We start from the raw sequence: 17,132 nt of genomic DNA, 5'->3' as shown, positions 1-17,132 counted from the left end.
GCGAGCAGGGACCAGGGCAGTGAGAACAGTGAGGAGAGGAGCCACCCCCTTCCTATCTCACCACCCCAACTCCTTTTGAGTGAAACCATGGCCTCAGTAGCATCAGGCATCCCTTGCCCCTTTCCAGGAGCTGCCTGCCCTGCCCAAACACCTATGGGGCAAAACTAATGGCAACTTTCATTCAGTGCTATCTAAGAGCTAGCTAAGCTTACTGCTAGCTAAGCCTCCAATTGCTAGCTATGCCTCCATGATGATGATGATGATGATGATGGTATTTATTAAGTGCTTACTATGTGCCAAACACTGTTCTAAGCGCTGGGATGGAAACAAGGTAATCAGCTTGTCCCACATGGGGCTCACAGTCTTCATCCCCATTTTACAGATGACGTAACTGAGGCACAGAGAAGTGAAGTGACTTGCCCAAAGTCACACAGCTGACAGGTAGCGGAGCTGGGATTAGAACCCATGACCTCTGACTCCCAAACCTGGGCTCTTTCTATTAAGCCACGCTTTCCATGCTTTCCATGGGAAGCACCATGGCCTAATGGGCTGTGCACAGGCCTGGCAGTCGGAAAGACCTGGATTCTAATCCAGGATTCACCATTTGTCTGCTGTGTGACCTTGTTTACCTCGTCTGTAAAATGGGACTAAAAACTGTAATTCCCATGTGGGATAGAGACTGTGTTCAACTGATTATCTTGTATCTACCTCAACAGTTAGTTCAGTGGCTGGCACATTCATTCATTCATTCAATTGTATTGAGCGCTTACTGTGTGCAGAGCACTGTACTAAGTGCTTGGGAAGTACAAGTCATCAACATATAGAGACGGTCCCTTCCTAACAATGGGCTCACAGTCTAGAAGGGGGAGACAGACAGCAAAACAAAACATATAGTAAGCACTTAACAAATACCATTTTTAAAAAAGTATGGGCCAATGCTATCCCTTCACCAAGCACCCCAGGCAGCTTGGCTACAAGACCCCAACTGATGCCCCTGTAATGGAGTGCTCCCAGCCCCTTAACCTTCTTTCAGAAGATGGTGACCATCTTTGAAAAGGTTGACAGTGGCCAGTTGTGAGACTACCACCCAGACCAACTGTTCCCCTATTCCCTTTGGCAGCTCATCTGGAGAGATTTTGTTAATAAATAACATTAATAATCATATCGATTAATAATTATCATAGTATCAATTATTGATTATTACTGATTATATTATTATAATTCATATGTTAACTTTATTAATTATATTTATTGATTGCTTACTATTTGCAGAGCATTTTACCAAGCACTTGGGAGAGTACAGTATAACAGAGCTGAAAGACATGTTCCCTGCCCACGATGAACTTAGAGTCTAGAGGGGGAGATAGTCATTAATATAAATAAATGCCTTACAGATATGTACATAAGTGCTGTGAGGCTGAGGAAGAGGTGAAGAAAGTTTCAAATCCAAGTTCGAGGGCGACACAGACGGCAGTGGGAAAAGAGGTAATGAGGGCTTAGTTGGGAAAGGCCTCCTGGAGGAGATGTGCTCTTAATAAGGCTTTGAAGGTGGGGAAAGTGATCATCTGTGGGATATGAAGAGGCAGGACATTCCAGGCCAGAGTCAGGATGTGGGCAAATGGTCATTGGCAAGATAGGTGAAATTGAGGAAAAGTGAGTAGGTTGGCATTAAATGAATGAAGTGTGTGGGCTGGGTTGTAGAAGGAAATCAGGGAGGGGACAAGGTGATTGAGTGCTTTAAAGTCTATGATAAGGAGTGTCTCTTGCTATGGAAGTGGATGAGCAACCCCTGGAGGTTCTTGAGGGATGGAGAGGCATGGACTGAACAGTTTTGTAGAGCTTGGGGAATCATGTTCATGGTTCAGTCTCTCATCCTATCCTGAATGGATTACTGGATCAACCTCTTTTTTGATCTCCCATCCTCCTGTCTCTCCCTGCTTCAATCTGTACTTCACTCCACTGCCCGGATTATCTTTGTACAGAAATGCTTTGGGCATGTCACTCCCCTCCTCAAAAATCTCCAGTGGTTGACTGTCAACCTATGAATCAAGCAAAAACTCCTCACTCTCGGCTTCAAGGCTCTCCATTCCTTCGCCCCCTCCTACCTCACCTCCATTCTCTCCTTCTACAGCCCAGCCCGCATCCTCCACTCCTCTGCCACTAACTTCCTCACTGTGCCTCATTCTCACCTGTCCCACTGTCGACCCCTGGCCCACGTCACCTGGCCCCTGGCCTGAAATGCCCTCCCTTCACACATCCGCCAAACTAGCTCTCTTCCTCCCTTCAAAGCCCTACTGAGAGCTCACCTCCTGCAGGAGGCCTTCCCAGACTGAGGCCCCTTTTTCCTCTCCTCCTCCCCTCCCCATCGCCCCCCTCCCTCCCTCTGCCCTACCCCCTTCCCTTCCCCACAGCACTTGTATATATTTGTGCATATTTATTACTTCATTTGTTTTACTTGTACATATTTACTACTCTATTTTATTAATGATGTGTGTAAAGCTATAATTCTATTTATTCTGATGGTTTGACACCTGTGTACTTGTTTTGTTTTGTTGTCTGTCTCCCCCTTCTAGACTGTGAGCCCGTTGTTGGGTAGGAACCGTCTTTATATGTTGCCGACTTGTACTTCCCAGGTGCTTAGTACAGTGCTCTGCACACAGTAAGCACTCAATAAATACGATTGAATGAATGAATGAATCATGTCAATGTGCCAGTAAGGGACTGGTGCAATAACTGCAACATCATTTTCCCTCCCTTCTCTTTATCTCGCTCTTAACTTTCTCTCTAATTCTCACTCTCATCAACAGTAATTATCATCATCACCAGGATTGACAAAACATCTACTGTAGAAAGAGAACTCTACTGGCAGTTGGAGTAGAAGTAGAAGTAAGTGGAAGACGATTAGACCCAATGGACAAACTCACTGTAGTTGAGAGAATTGAGAGAATAGATATAAATCATAAACATAAATAGATAAATAAATCAACACTAAATTAACAGATTAACACACAGGGAGGCTGAAAAGCTAAGGGAATGGCAATTCTGAGAAGGGAGATAAGTTGCATTCACAGGCCCTCTGTATACACCTTACCTTTTCATCCCCATTAGGTGTCCAATAGAGCACGCTGCACACAGAAGGTTGCTGAATTGTACTTTCCAAGCGCTTAGTTCAGTGGTCTGCACACAGTAAGCGCTCAATAAATACCATTGAATGAATGAATGAAAGAAGGTGCCCAGTAGAGCACTCTATTCACATTAGGCACACAGTAGTGTTCCACCCACAGTAATCCAGTAGAGTGTTCTGAAAACAGTCAATGCTCAGTTCAGTGATTGGCACATCGCAGAAGCTAAGTTTAATATTCTACATAGTGAGAAATAAAAATAGACAGCATTCAGAACAGTGTTCTAATGACTGCAGGTTCCCAAACAGTGTTCTGTATAGAGCAAATGTTTGATATGCTGCTCTTCCCATAGTAGACATTCAGGTAATCAATGAGTCAGTCACCTCTGCTCCAACTTATTCCTTCTCTATATCTCAGCTGCCTTCGACACTGACGACTACCCCCTTCTCCTGGACTGTAAGCTCGCTGAGGGCAGGGAATGTCTGTCATATTGTACTCTCCCAAGTACTTAGTACAGCACTCTGCACATAGTAAGCACTCAATAAATGCAATTGACTGACTGACTGGAAACATTATCTAATTCTGGCTTCACTAACATAGTCCTCTCCTGGTTCTCCTCCTATCTCTCAGGTGGTTTCTACTCAGTCTCTTTTAGCTTCTCCTCCTCTGCTTCAAGGTTGCACCAGAAGAGCTTCCAGTACTCTACCCATCTCGACTATAGGAGGGACAGTCAAGTAGAGGCATACCCATTCCATTCCTAGGTTGGACAGTGGCTAGCAAATGGAAGGCAATCTGCTGCAAGTTAAAACTAAACCTGTACTGGGCAGCAGCAGCATAGGAGAGAGTCGAGGGTGGAGACTCAAGGTTACTGTGTGGAAGGAGGCAGTGGTAAACCACTTCAAGATTTTTACCAAGAAAACTCTATGGATACACTACTAGAACAATTGCAGATAGGGGTGGGGCATTCTTGGAGAGATGGGGCCATGGTGTTGCTATGGGTCGGAGACGACTCGACAGCATAAATCAAGACCTCTGCCTCCCACCCCCTTAACTGTGGATCTCCCCAGGCTCAGTTGTGGATCCCCTTCTATTCTCCATCTACTCCCACTTCCCTGGAAAACTCACTCACTCCCACAGCTTAGACTAACATCTCTGTACAGATGGCTCCTAAATCTACCTCTCCTGCCCTGACCTCTCTCCTATGCAGTCTCTAATTTCCTCCTACCTTCAAGTCGTCTCTATTTGGGCGTCACACTAACACCTCAAACTTAGCATGTCCAAAATAAAATTCCTCTTCCTACCAACCTTGTCTTCCTGTTGACTTTCCCAGGTGCATCACTGTATGCAACATCACCACCCTCCCTATCTCACAAGCTCATAACCTTGGCATTGTCCTTGACTCATCCCTCTCATTCAACCCGCATATTCAGTCTGTCACTGAATTCTTGAAATCTGCCCTTTCCTCTTCATCCAACTGCTGCCTCATTGATCCAAGCACTTATCCTATCCTGCCTTGGCTACAGTATCAGCCTCCTCACTGACCTCCTTGCCTTTTGTCTTCCCCCAACTCCAGTCCATACTTGACTCTGCTGCCCAGATCATTTTTCTGAAAATCTGAAAATTTTTCAGTCCATATCTCCCCATTCCTCAGCAAACCCCAGTGGTTGCCCATCCACCTCTGCTTAACTCCTTACCATTGATTTTAAGGCACTCAATCAGCTTTCCCCCTCCTACTTTACTTCACTGCTCTCCTACTACAACCCAGCTGCAAACTTCACTCATCTAATGCCAACCTACTCACTGTACCTCAATCTTACCTCAATCCTTTGCTCACCCCCTCCCTCTGGCCTGGAAATACTTTCCCTTTCCCATCTAAAAGTCCACCACTCTCCCCACCTTCAAAGCCATCTTAAAATCATGTCTCCTCTTTTTCCTTCTGTGTTGCCTACCTACTTGGCTGTGTTGTCTTTAAGGACTTGATATTCACCATACCCGTAGCCTCTCAGGGTATATGTATATTTAATAATGATAATAATAATAATGATGGCATTTATTAAGTGCTTGCTATGTGCAAAGCACTGTACTAAGTGCTGGGGAGGTTACAAGGTGATAAGGTTGTCCCACGGGGGGCTTACAATCTTAATCCCCATTTTACAGATGAGGTAACTGAGGCACAGAGAATTTAAGTGACTTGCCCAAAGTCACACAGCTGACAATTGGCAGAGCCGGGATTTGAACCCATGACCTCTGACTCCAAAGCCCGTGCTCTTTCCACTGAGCCACGCTGCTTCTGCTGCTGCTACATATCCCTATACTTTCCCATTTTCCCCTGTAATTCACTTAAATGTTTGAGCCCCCTCTAGACCGTGAACTCTTTGGGGACAGAGATTGTGTCTGCCAACTCAATCGTATCATATTCTCCCAAGTGCTTAATATAGTGCTATGCATACAATAAGCATTCAGTAATTATAATTGATTGATTGATTAATTCAGAACTGTACTAAATGCTTAGGAGAGTACAACAGAAACAGAAAACATGTTTCCTGAGACAAGTTTACTCAAATTATAACATAGAGGCCAATAGCAACTTGCATATATATATATATATATATATATATATATAATTTTTAAGGGTGGTCAGAATATGTGCATGTGTTTATATTTTGACCATTGTTAACAGTTATTTGCACCCATTCTCAACTCAACTTATGAGCTGAGGATGGTTGCAGATGCAGATAGCTAAGAGTAAACTGTTGGCAGCTTGAGGCAATGGGAATTAATTGCGGAAGACTTTTTGTAGGAGGTGGACTTTTTGGAGAGCTTTGAAGATGGAGAGAGCTGTATGCTTGGGTGGATTTGGAGGGGGAAGTCTAACTAGGTAGGAGAAACAGTAAGAGCAAGGTGCCAGAGGTGGGACATTCATTCATTCAATCATATTTATTGAGCATTTACTGTGAGCAGAGCACTGTACTAAGCACCTGGGAAGTACAAGTTGGCAACATATAGAGATGGTCCCTACCCAACAACGGGCTCACAGTCTAGAAGGGGGAGACAGACAACAAAACAAAACACGTGGACAGGTGTCAAGTCGTCAGAACAAATAGAACTGAATCGAAATGCACATCATTAACAAAATAAATAGAATAGTAAATATGTACAAGTAAGATAGAGTAATAAATCTGTACAAACATATATATAGGTGCTGTGGGGAGGGGAAGGAGGTAGAGCGGGGGGAATGGGGAGGAGGAGAGGAAAAAGGGGCCTCAGTCTGGGAAGGCCTCTTGGAGGAGGTGAGCTTTCAGTAGGAGGAGGTGAGCTCTCAGTAGGAGTGCCAGCTGGGATGTAGCTAGTGAGGTGAGCTGGTATGTATGATGGAATAAGCTGCTGGCCAGCCTCAAACCTAGAAGTAAGAACTTCTGCTCGATGCAGAGAAAAATATAACCTATGGGCATTGATTTCCTGACCTTAGCCTAGTCATTGCTATAGCTGATTCAGTCAGAGTTGTAGTTGGAGGCCAAAGCAGAGAGGCTGAGGTTGAAAAATGATGGCTATAATGATAATAATGGCATTTGTTAAGTGCTTACTATGTGCAAAGCACTGTTCTAAGCGCTGGGGAGGTTACAAGGTGATCAGATTGTCCCACGGGGGCTCACAGTCTTAATCCCCATTTTACAGATGAGGGAACTGAGGCACAGAGAAGTTAAGTGACTTGCCCACAGTCACACAGCTGACAAGTGGTGGAGCCGGGATTTGAACCCATGACCTCTGACTTCCAAGCCCGGGCTCTTTCCATTGAGCCACGCTGCTTCTCTTTCTGACAATCCTGGGAGCTGCAGAGGTGGTTAACTTGGAGGAGGCTGAATGAATGGGGAAGGGATGGTTTATTTTATGGATGATATTGTAAATGCCGTGGTGCTGGTTTTCCCCTTGGATTTTCCATGAAGCTGCAGTTTTGCAAGAGTAATTCCTGAGAAGCAAAACTAAGTTATCAAAAGTGTGATAAAAGCCACAAACCTTCCCAGAAGGGACTGCAGGACGTAGGGCTTTAATCCCTGTGTGGCCAAAAGAGATAGAAGTCATAGATAGAAAAGGGATAGAAGCCCCAATGGTCTATCCTGCTACTTCTTACTTAGCTGCATAATTAATAATGCAGCTTTCAGAAAAGCAATATTGAGTAAATCCATTTTCTCCTAGGAATTTATAGGAATGGGAATTAGGTTTGGGGAGTATTTTTCTCCAGACCAGAAGGTGTGGTAGTTTTATGAAGTCTTCAAAGGGCTTATTGAAGGCACATCTCCTCCATAGGCCTTCCCTAACTAAATCCTCATTTCCTCTTCTTCACTCCCTTCTTCGTCACCCTGACTTGCTCCCTTTGTTCATTCCCCCCATCCAGCCCCACGGCACTTATGTACACTTCCATAATTTATTTATTTATATTAATGTCTGTCTCCACCTCTAGACTGTAAGATAGTTGTGGGCAGTGAATGTGTCTACCAACTCTGTTATATTGTTAGATTATATTTTCCCAAGTGCTTAGTACAGTGCTCTGCACACAGCAAGCACTCAATAAATATGATTGATTTATTGATTGATGAAGATTCATTTTCAAATGATGATTTTGAAGCTTTGTTGAGGTGCTGAGGTCAGAAAGTGAGTTGAAAATGTCTAATTTTATGCAAAAATTAATGGTTGTCCTGGTTACTGCTACTGCTCCTTATTGGAATTACTCTATCACTTGTAAAGCATTTTAGAATCATGATGTAGTGTGATACAATCACACGTACTGATGCAGTGGAAAGAAGACTGGTACACTTACATAGAAGATGGCAACAACCAGATGGTTTTTGACCTTTAATACATATTTTCCCTAATAGTAATAAAAATGACTGTGGTACTGGTTAAGCATGCATTATGTGCTAAGCCCTGTACTAGGCTCTGGGGTAGAGATAAGATAAAAGATAACCAGATAGGGATCCCACATTGGGCTCACAGTCCAAGAGGGAGGAAGATCAGGAAATTGAACCCCATTTTATAAAGATGATAAAACTAAGGCACAGAGAAGTGAAGTGACTTGCCCAAGGTCACGCAGTAGGCAAGTGGTGGAGCCAGGTTTAGATCCCAACACCCCTGACAAAATGACATCTGGACTCTTTCCACTAGGGCATACTGTGGAGAACAAAATTTCCAGCCGGGAATATTGGGCTTTCCTATTCCTGCATAAACGTGGGTAGAAACTTGTTTTCAGAGTGAACAGCTGAGTGGATCAGACTGAACTTTTTTTCTAGTTTCTTTGATCCTTTATAAAACTACTAAGAAAGTTGAAAAAACAAGTAACAATCTCTTCATTTCGGCAGTGCTTTAGAAGCCTTAAGGGTTAGGGAATTCAGTCTAATAGCGGGAATCAAATCAGAGATTGGAAAGCCTTGGAACTGTCCCACCCAAATCTCAGCTCCCAATCCCACCTTCCTGTACCCAGAATCTCTTAGATGTGTGTGCATTTGTGTGTGTGTGTGTGTGTTGTTTGGTATTTGTTAAGTGCTTACTATGTGACAGGCACTGTACTAAGCTCTGGGGAAGCTGCAGGCTTGTCAGGTTGGACACAGTCCCTGTCCCACTTGGGGCTCACAGTCTTCATCCCCATTTGACAAGATGAGGGAACTGAGGCACGGGGAGGTGAAGTGACTTGCCCAAGGTCACACAGCAGACAAGTGGCAGAGCCGCAATTAGTCCAGTGTAAATAAACACGGAAACAGGAAAACTGTAGGAATTTCTTACTGTGTATAAGTCTGCCTTTTTCCAGATTAAGTAGTCACAGTAGCATCATCAATTGTATTTATTTATTGAGCACTTAACTGTGTGCAGAGCACTGTACTAAGCGCTAAGTAGCATCCTTTCCTGGGATGAGTGAAGAGGCCTTGATTTGATCTACTGAGAAACCATTACAGAAAATGAGCAATGTGAATTCCCCGTCTTTCTCTCCCCACTGCTACTGCCTCCCCCCAACGAAAAAAAAATAGTAAGGCCTGTTTCCCTGGTGAAAAAATTTTAATTTATTCAGAATATCATTGTTAAGAGAATTGAAGAATTTCATATTTGGCCTTGGGCAGAGGAGTAATCTAAGAAACCCTGACTATGTGTGCCAAAATGAAAACTCTGAACTCTAATTACCAATTAAGATGAGATCTGTTGTTGAGGACAGAGCTCACCACACAATCAGTAATCATTTCAACTTACCGGGCAAAACCTGGAGCGGTACTGTTTATGTAAAAGAAATATGAACCAATGTGGGCTAATGATTAATGTGGAAAGGGGGCAGCCCAGCTTCAGGGGTGGAGGAATCGACAAACTGTGGAGATTCAGGGTCTGTTTATTAATTTGATTGCCAAGTTGTACTTTCCAAGTGCTTAGTACAGTGCTCTGCACAAAGTAAGCGCTCAGTAAATGTGAATGAATGAACCTTTCATCCTCTAAAGTGACTCACGCTCTCCTGAAGTTCGGCCCATTGCTGGACAGATTTTAGGAAGGGTGGCGGTCGATGAATGATGCTTTGACTTTTCTCTGAGATTGCACAGCTCCCTTCTGCAAATTTTCTGAACTTGATAAAAAATGTAATGAGTGTGAGGCCTCATGGGCACCTCTGTGGCCCTTCATTCCTCCAGGGGGGTGAGTCTGCCCTATTATTGTTCAGATCTAGACTCCTCCTCCTCCAACAACTTTTTGAACCCAATAATTTAACTTGCTTTGGGCTAGAGAGCTGTGTTTCCCCAGGAAGATTCTGCTTTCAGTTCTATGTATACATCTATAATTCTATTCATTTATATCGATGCCTGTTTACTTGTTTTGATGTGTATATATCTATAATTCTATTTACTTATATTGATGTCTTTTTAGTTGTTTTGATGTCTGTCTCCCAGTGTGGGCAGGGATTGTCTCTATTGCTGAAGTGTACTTTCCAAGTGCTTACTTCAGTGCTCTGCAAACAGTAAGCTCTCAATAAATACGATGGAATGAATTACTGAAGTGAGAAATCTATGTATATATTTTTCTTCAGGGAAAGTTGTTCAAAGTTAGACGATCAAGTATGTACATTAATTGATTAGAAGAGCAATTATCTCATTTTTCCACAACCATCAATAGCTCTGTGCGAGTCTTTCAATCAGTCAATCAACCATATTTATTGAGCACATACTGTGTGCAGACCACTGCACTGAGTATTTGGGAAAGTTCAATATACAATCTATAAGTACAGTCTTTACCATGTTGGCTTTATTTTTTGTCTATAGATCTTCCCTTGCATTTAAATGCAGCAATGTTTGAAGCCAATGGGGGCTGTGGCTATGTTTTGAAGCCTCCTGTTCTCTGGGACAAGAACTGTCCAATGTACCAACAATTTTGTCCATTGGAACGAGATCTAGAAAGTATGGAGCCAGCAATATATTCTTTAACAGTAAGTGATGCATTTAACTCAGGGTAACTAAGAATCAAAACTTTCTGTGTCCTCTAAACTTTCTAGATTTCAAGACTTTAATCTATTTTTTTTTAATGTCTTTCAAACATGTTGGGATTCCAAAATTTCACTGGACCATTTGTTTGAAAAAAGGAAAAAATAATCTAGAAATGCAATGAATTTAATTGAATTTTCCTACATTTAATCTGTCTTTAATATATCTGTCTCCTGAAAATCCAAGTTAGATTCATGTTTATCAAGCTTGGTTCCCTTGGGAGGATTGTTGCTCATCTTTGCAATCTGAAGTTGGGTTGTTTTTGTAGGTATGCTTGGTTTATGTTCTTATCGCTGATGACTTCTATCCCTTTTGGCTTCAGATCATTTCTGGACAGAATGTGTGTCCCAGTAACAGCACAGGCAATCCTTGCATTGAAGTAGACGTGCTGGGTATGCCTTTGGACAGCTGCCACTTCCGCACCAAGCCCATTCACCGAAACACCCTGAACCCCATGTGGAATGAACAGTTTCTCTTCCGAGTCCATTTCGAGGACCTCGTGTTTCTTCGTTTTGCAGTCGTTGAAAGCAACAGTTCAGCAATTACTGCTCAAAGGATCATCCCCCTTCGAGTTCTCAAACGAGGTAGCAAAGGAGAAGTCCATTTGTTCAGCTTATCCAGAAAGCAGTCCCCCTACAGGATTCGGGTCACCCGGGGACCCTGCCGTGGGACCTGAGGGAGGAGGAGAGGGTAGAACTGTCGTGCTTACTCCCTGATGGGTCAATAAGGGAAGAGGAACAAACATGGCTCTTTGGACCTTGGGTTTCATGCGACAAGATGAATTAATATTTGTGAAAAGGAATCTCTTCATATGAGCCAAATATTTCCAGGGTATGAATAGCTCGAGTGGTACCAGCACTCAGGTACCAATTAGTAAATTCCCATTCTGAGTCCTTCAAGTCTTCTGATGGACCTCTGCCTCACAGGAAAGCCCTAGGGCTCCACTTTGCCACCTCCATGGGACAGGCCATTATTGAGATCTTGGGAGTTTCTGTATTTGTGAAGATAGCTCTGAACGGGATCCAGTATCTACGTGACCGGTTTCACCTAACAGTATGTTGTTTCAGGTTATCGACATCTACAACTCCGAAATCTACACAATGAAGCCTTAGAAATCTCTAGCTTGTTCATTTACAGCAGGAGGATGGAAGAAAACTCCACTGGCAACACTCTCCCAGCCTCACTGGTAATTCAGTTCATGTGTTAGTATTTGGATATGTATTCACGGAGCACCACACAAGTGACCTTTATGGGGACACTTTTAGCATCTCTACCCTATAAGCACCCATGGCTTCAACCTCTTGGCTCCACCTGTAGTCCCTTTCTGCCTAATAGCCATGCTCCCTTTGCCCTGTGAATTCAATGCCTATGTCTCCAAAGGCAGTTTCAGGGAAGCCCATCACAAGTTCTCCACATATCTGTTAGGGCCCAGTTAGGATCATTTACAAAATCTCACTGACCTTGGATTAGTCTATACCTGTCTCTGTCTTTGACATACTTGGCCAGCACTCCTGAAATAGGCCTCGGTAAATTCCATATTGTCAATTCTGGCAGCTTTTTTATCTGAGTTAATTTTTGAAAGTCTCCAAGAATACTTGGGGGTCATCCTCAACTGGACTAGGGCCTGGGAAACAAGCAACTAAATGATGCCATCCCTGCTCCAGTGGGGATAACTGTGTAGAGGGAAAGAAAGATAAGTGGGTAATCAGACATAAAGGGAGAGAGAATTGCTATAAATGCTTAACATATAATTGAGTAAATACATGAATAATAAATAAATAGGTAGGTGATGGCGTGGTACAACCTATCTCACAAGCCTGTAACTTAGGTGTTATCCTTGACTCCTCTCTCTCATTCAACCCACATATTCAGTACATCACTAAATCCTGTGGGTCCCACCTTCACGACATTGCTGAAGTCCAACTTTTCCTATCCATCCAAACTGCTACCACGTTAATACAGTCACCCATCCTATTCCGCCTGGATTACTGCATCAGCCTCCTTGCAGACCTCCCAGCCGCCTGTCTCTCCCCACTCTAGTCCATACTTCAGTCTGCTGCCCTGGATCATTTTTCTACAAAAACGTTCAGGACATGGCTCCCCACTCCTCATAAAACTTCAGTGGTTGCCCACTGCCTCTGCATTAAAAAGAAACTCGTCACCATTGACTTTAAAGCAGTCATTCACCTTGCCCCCTCCTACCTCTCCTTGCTACTCTCCTACTACAACCCAGCCCACACACTTCTCTCCTCTTACATTATCCTTCTCACTGTGCCTTGATCTTGTCTGTCTCACTGCTGACTACTCACCCACATCCTGCCTCAGGACTGGAATGCCATCCCTCCTCAAATCTGACAGACAGTTACTCTCCCTGCCATTCAAAGCCTTATTGAAGGCATATCTCCTCCAAGATACATTCCCTTACTAAGCCCCCCTTTCCTCTTCTCCCACTCCCTTCTGCATCACCCTGACTTGCTTTGTTCATCCTATCTACCAGCTCCACAGCACTTACAAACATATCTGTAATTTATTTATTTATATTAATGTCTGTCTCCCCGCCCCCACAAACTATAAGCTTGTTTTGGACAGAAAATGTGTTTATTGTTGTATTGCACTCTCCCAAGTGCTTTGTACAGTACTTTGCACACAGTAAGGACTCAACAAATACGACTGACTGAACGAATAAATGAATGAACATGGGAAATAGGTGGTTAATTAGGGGATGCTTCCTGAAAAAGATGCCTTCTGTGAGGGCTTTGAAGGAGAGGAGAGGGTGGTTGGCAGATCAAAGAGGGGAAAGCACTGAAGGCAAGGGAAAGGGCATGAGGAATAGGTTGGATTCAGGAGAACTGAGGGAGAGGTGCAATTAGAAAATAAGCTTAGGGGAGTATGTTTACAAGCTGGGCTGTAGTTGGAGAAGAAAACTAAGAAGAGGGAGATAGATCATAAGAGGGCATCCTTGTTACTAATAATCTGGAGGTTTAGAATTATTCAAGCCCCAAAGAATAGTCACTGAGATTTTTGAGGATGGAATTACTGTGCTCCAGTCAACATTTTGGGAAGGTGATCTGAGCAGCTTTACATAAGAATAGCTATTGGAGAAGTCACTTGAACAGTCAGAGCCATGAAAAACAGTAAAGCCTTTGGATCCAAAGGATGTCCACAGAAATCTGGAGCACAGGCCTGGGAGAGGTGGAAGTTGGGAAGTGGGAGAAAGATTTGGGGGTGCTATGCCTGATGGTTTTGAGTTTGTCAGTGAAGTTGTTGGTAAGGCAATCAATTCATCAATTCATTCATTCATTCAATCGTATTTATTGAGCGCTTACTGTGTGCAGAGCAACACCTGGGAGGTACAAGTACTAAGCACTTGGGAAGTACAAGTTGGCAACATATAGAGATGGTCCCTACCCAACAATGGGCTCACAGTCTAGAAGGGGGAGACAGACAACAAAACAAAACATGTAGACAGGTGTCAAAGTCATCAGAACAAAATCAATCAATACTATTTATAGAACACGTATTGTATGTGGAGCCCTGTACTAAGCATTTGGGAAAGTACAATAAAATAGAGTTGGAAATCTGTTCCTTGCCCACCAGATTTACTCTTCCTCCTTCTCCTCATATCCATCATCCATGGGTGCCTGCTCTGTGCAGAGTACTGTGCTAGATGTCTTCTGGGTGCCAAGCACTGCACTGGGTGCCTCCTTTGTACACTGTGCTAACAGCCACATGGCCAAGGAAAAGTAGGAGAAGAGGGAGGCAGTGGACCCAGTGTAGCCTTCATCATGCCACATTGGGAACCCCTCTATGCAGATACAGTACCAAGAAGGGGAGGAAAGTGTTCTCCAGGTCAGTAAGAGGCATCTGTAGGTGCAGAGTCTGGCCCAAACCCTGATATTTTGGGTGGATGAAGGGCTTCTGGTATGCTGCAGGGGTAAGCACGCTGGGCTACCCCAGAACTAGGGGATTCACTTGACCCAAGCTGACCCTGCAGGTGAGTTCCAGGTTCCAAACTGAGAGTCCCCTCCCCCCACCCCTCTTTGTCTGGTTTCTAATTCCCAGTCATTCCTAGATCTTGGAGTCCAGACCTGAGGGTGCTGTGTTCTCCAAACTCAAACCAAGATGCAATCCAAGGTTCCAGTTTGAGAACTGCCTGACCTCAACCTGGCAGATCTCCAAGACACAAAGGAAAAGGGCACTTTTCTCAAGATTTATGTGGAATAGTGCTAGTTGACTGATTTCAGGAACATATTTCAATCAAACTATTAGGGTCTAACTTAAAATAGTGGAAAATCTTTCCCTGGCCTGTCTGCCTAGAGCGAAACAAACGTTTCACTGTGAATTACTAAGCTTCCGTGAGTAATTCTGGTCCCTGTAAGAGCACATTGAGTGTTGCCAGGAAATAAGTGTGACTCATCTCCTGAACTGGATGAGAAACTGACTGTTGCCTAAATTGTGTCTATGTGCTTTCTTGCAGCTGTTCAGCGCAGCAGAAAGGCACTGTTTGGTTACATATAGGGTCACAGTCCATGGAATTCCAGGCCCTGAACCGTTCACTGTTTTTACTATAAATGGAGGGACCACAGCGAAGCAGTTTCTTCATCAAGTAAGTTCACACCCCATTTAGCTCCAAGTCCACCAGACCTAAAGGGGCCTAGGGCAGTCATCCAGTGCAACACCGTGCCTTCAGGCATACATCTGTCCTTTCCTCAGGAATCTCAGTGGTGTTTGGTGGGACTAAAAGCTCCTTGCCTGAAGGAGAATCTCTCATCCATTATGACTTTAAGGCTGACTCCATCTTCCCTACTAACACAGTGGTGGCCTCTGGGTGATGCAAGCTGGGAGGACAAGTGCCTCCAGCCATGCTGCCACCAACATCACTGTCAGCTGACTGTGAGTGTTGGGGATTGCCCTCCAGGCCCAGCTTTGAGAGGCTCAGGCCAGAGTGGGGAAGAGACCGAGAGTGGGACGGACGTACAGCTCCCTCTGTGTATATGTATGTTTACGCACACATGTCCTAAGGAAGTGGGGCCGATTACCCGGCTCTGTCTTCCCCTGAGCTCTCTACCATGGGCCCAGCCTGCTGATGGGATTCCTAGCACCGAATGAGCTCATGATATCTGGCCTCAGGAGTGAGCTGGGTGTCTTTGCTGACCGCAGTCTTTACATATAAATGAATGGGTTCAGCTTGAAAGATCAGGAACATCATCAGCCTCCTTAAATAGAGGCTGGGGAAGCAGTGTGGCTCAATGGCAAGAGCCTGGGTTTTGGAGTCAGAGGTCATGGGTTCAAATCCCGGCTCTGCCACTTGTCAGCTGTGTGACTTTGGGCAAGTCACTTCACTTCTCTGGGCCTCAGTTACCTCATCTGTAAAATGGGAATTAAGATTGTGAGCCCCACATGGGACAACCTGATCACCTTGTATCCTCCCCAGCACTTAGAACAGTACTTTGCACATAGTAAGCACTGAACAAATACCAAAATTATTATTATTATTAAATAGGGATTGGAAAAGGGGCTCTTTCGAGGTAGAGTTACCTGTAGATACAGCAAGTAGACAAAGGACTTGCTCTGGAGGAAGTCTGTATGCTCCACTAGCAAATCTACCATACTAGTGAGGTCACTAGGTAAGGAATCGACAGCACAAAGTTCCTGATTTGGCAGGTAATTTCAGCCTTCCAGATCCAATTATGGTAATATGTAGATTTCCCTGGACCTTCAGTGTTATCTGCAGATTGGAGAGGTGTTTCCTCCTTCCTTGGCTAGGTAATTAGGTGTGTAATTGAACAGAACCAAATATGTCCCTCTAATTTCATTCATTCATTCAGTCATATTTATTGGGTGCTTACTGTGTGCAGAGCACTGTACTAAGCTCTTGGGAGAGTACAATATAACAATAAACAGACACATTCCCTGCCCACAATGAGCTTACAGCCTAGACGGTGGGGAGACAGACATCAACATAAATAAATGAAATTATAGATATGCACATAAGTGCTGTGGGGCTGGGAGGGAGGAAGAGTAAATTGAACAAATCAGGGCAACACAGAAGGGAGTGGAATATGTGGAAAGATGGGGCTTAGTCTGACAAGGCCTCATGGAGATGTGCCTTCAGTAAGGTGTTGAAGTGGGGGAGAGTAATTGTCTGTTGGATTTGAGGAGGGAGGGCATTCCAGGCCAGAAACAGGATGTGGACTAGGGGTTGGCAGCAAGATAGGCTAGACTGAGACACAGTGAGACGGTTAGCACTAGAGGAGCAAAGTGTGTGGGTCAGGTTGTAGAAGGGGAGAAGTGAGGTGAGGTAGGAGGGGGCAAGGTGGTGGAGTGCTTTAAAGCCAGTGGTGAGTAGTTTTTGTTTGATGCAGAGGTGGATGGGCAACCAATGGAACTTTTTTAGGAGCAGGGTGGCCAAGTCGTGAAGGTGGGACCGACAGGATTTAATGATGGATTGAATATGTGGGTTGAATAATAATAATGGTATCTGTTAAGTGCTTACTATGTGCCAAGC

General features: G+C 44.1%; 1 protein-coding gene across 1 annotated transcript in view; it reads left to right on the top strand.

Moving 5' to 3' along the window:
• The window catches only part of PLCE1 (phospholipase C epsilon 1), a 217,648-nt gene that overhangs the window by 172,731 nt on the left and 27,785 nt on the right, over window positions 1–17,132 (top strand). Inside the window, exons 24-27 of the mRNA XM_038764430.1 lie at window positions 10,406–10,569; window positions 10,947–11,208; window positions 11,692–11,810; window positions 15,102–15,230. Of these exons, the coding sequence (XP_038620358.1) occupies window positions 10,406–10,569; window positions 10,947–11,208; window positions 11,692–11,810; window positions 15,102–15,230 (674 nt within the window). The remainder of the gene's footprint in view (window positions 1–10,405; window positions 10,570–10,946; window positions 11,209–11,691; window positions 11,811–15,101; window positions 15,231–17,132) is intronic.

Source organism: Tachyglossus aculeatus, chromosome 22 (assembly GCF_015852505.1).
Source record: "Tachyglossus aculeatus isolate mTacAcu1 chromosome 22, mTacAcu1.pri, whole genome shotgun sequence".
Classification (NCBI taxonomy): Eukaryota; Metazoa; Chordata; class Mammalia; order Monotremata; family Tachyglossidae; genus Tachyglossus; species Tachyglossus aculeatus.
Note: the sequence above shows the minus strand (reverse complement) of the source record. Positions and strands in the feature narration are given on the sequence as shown.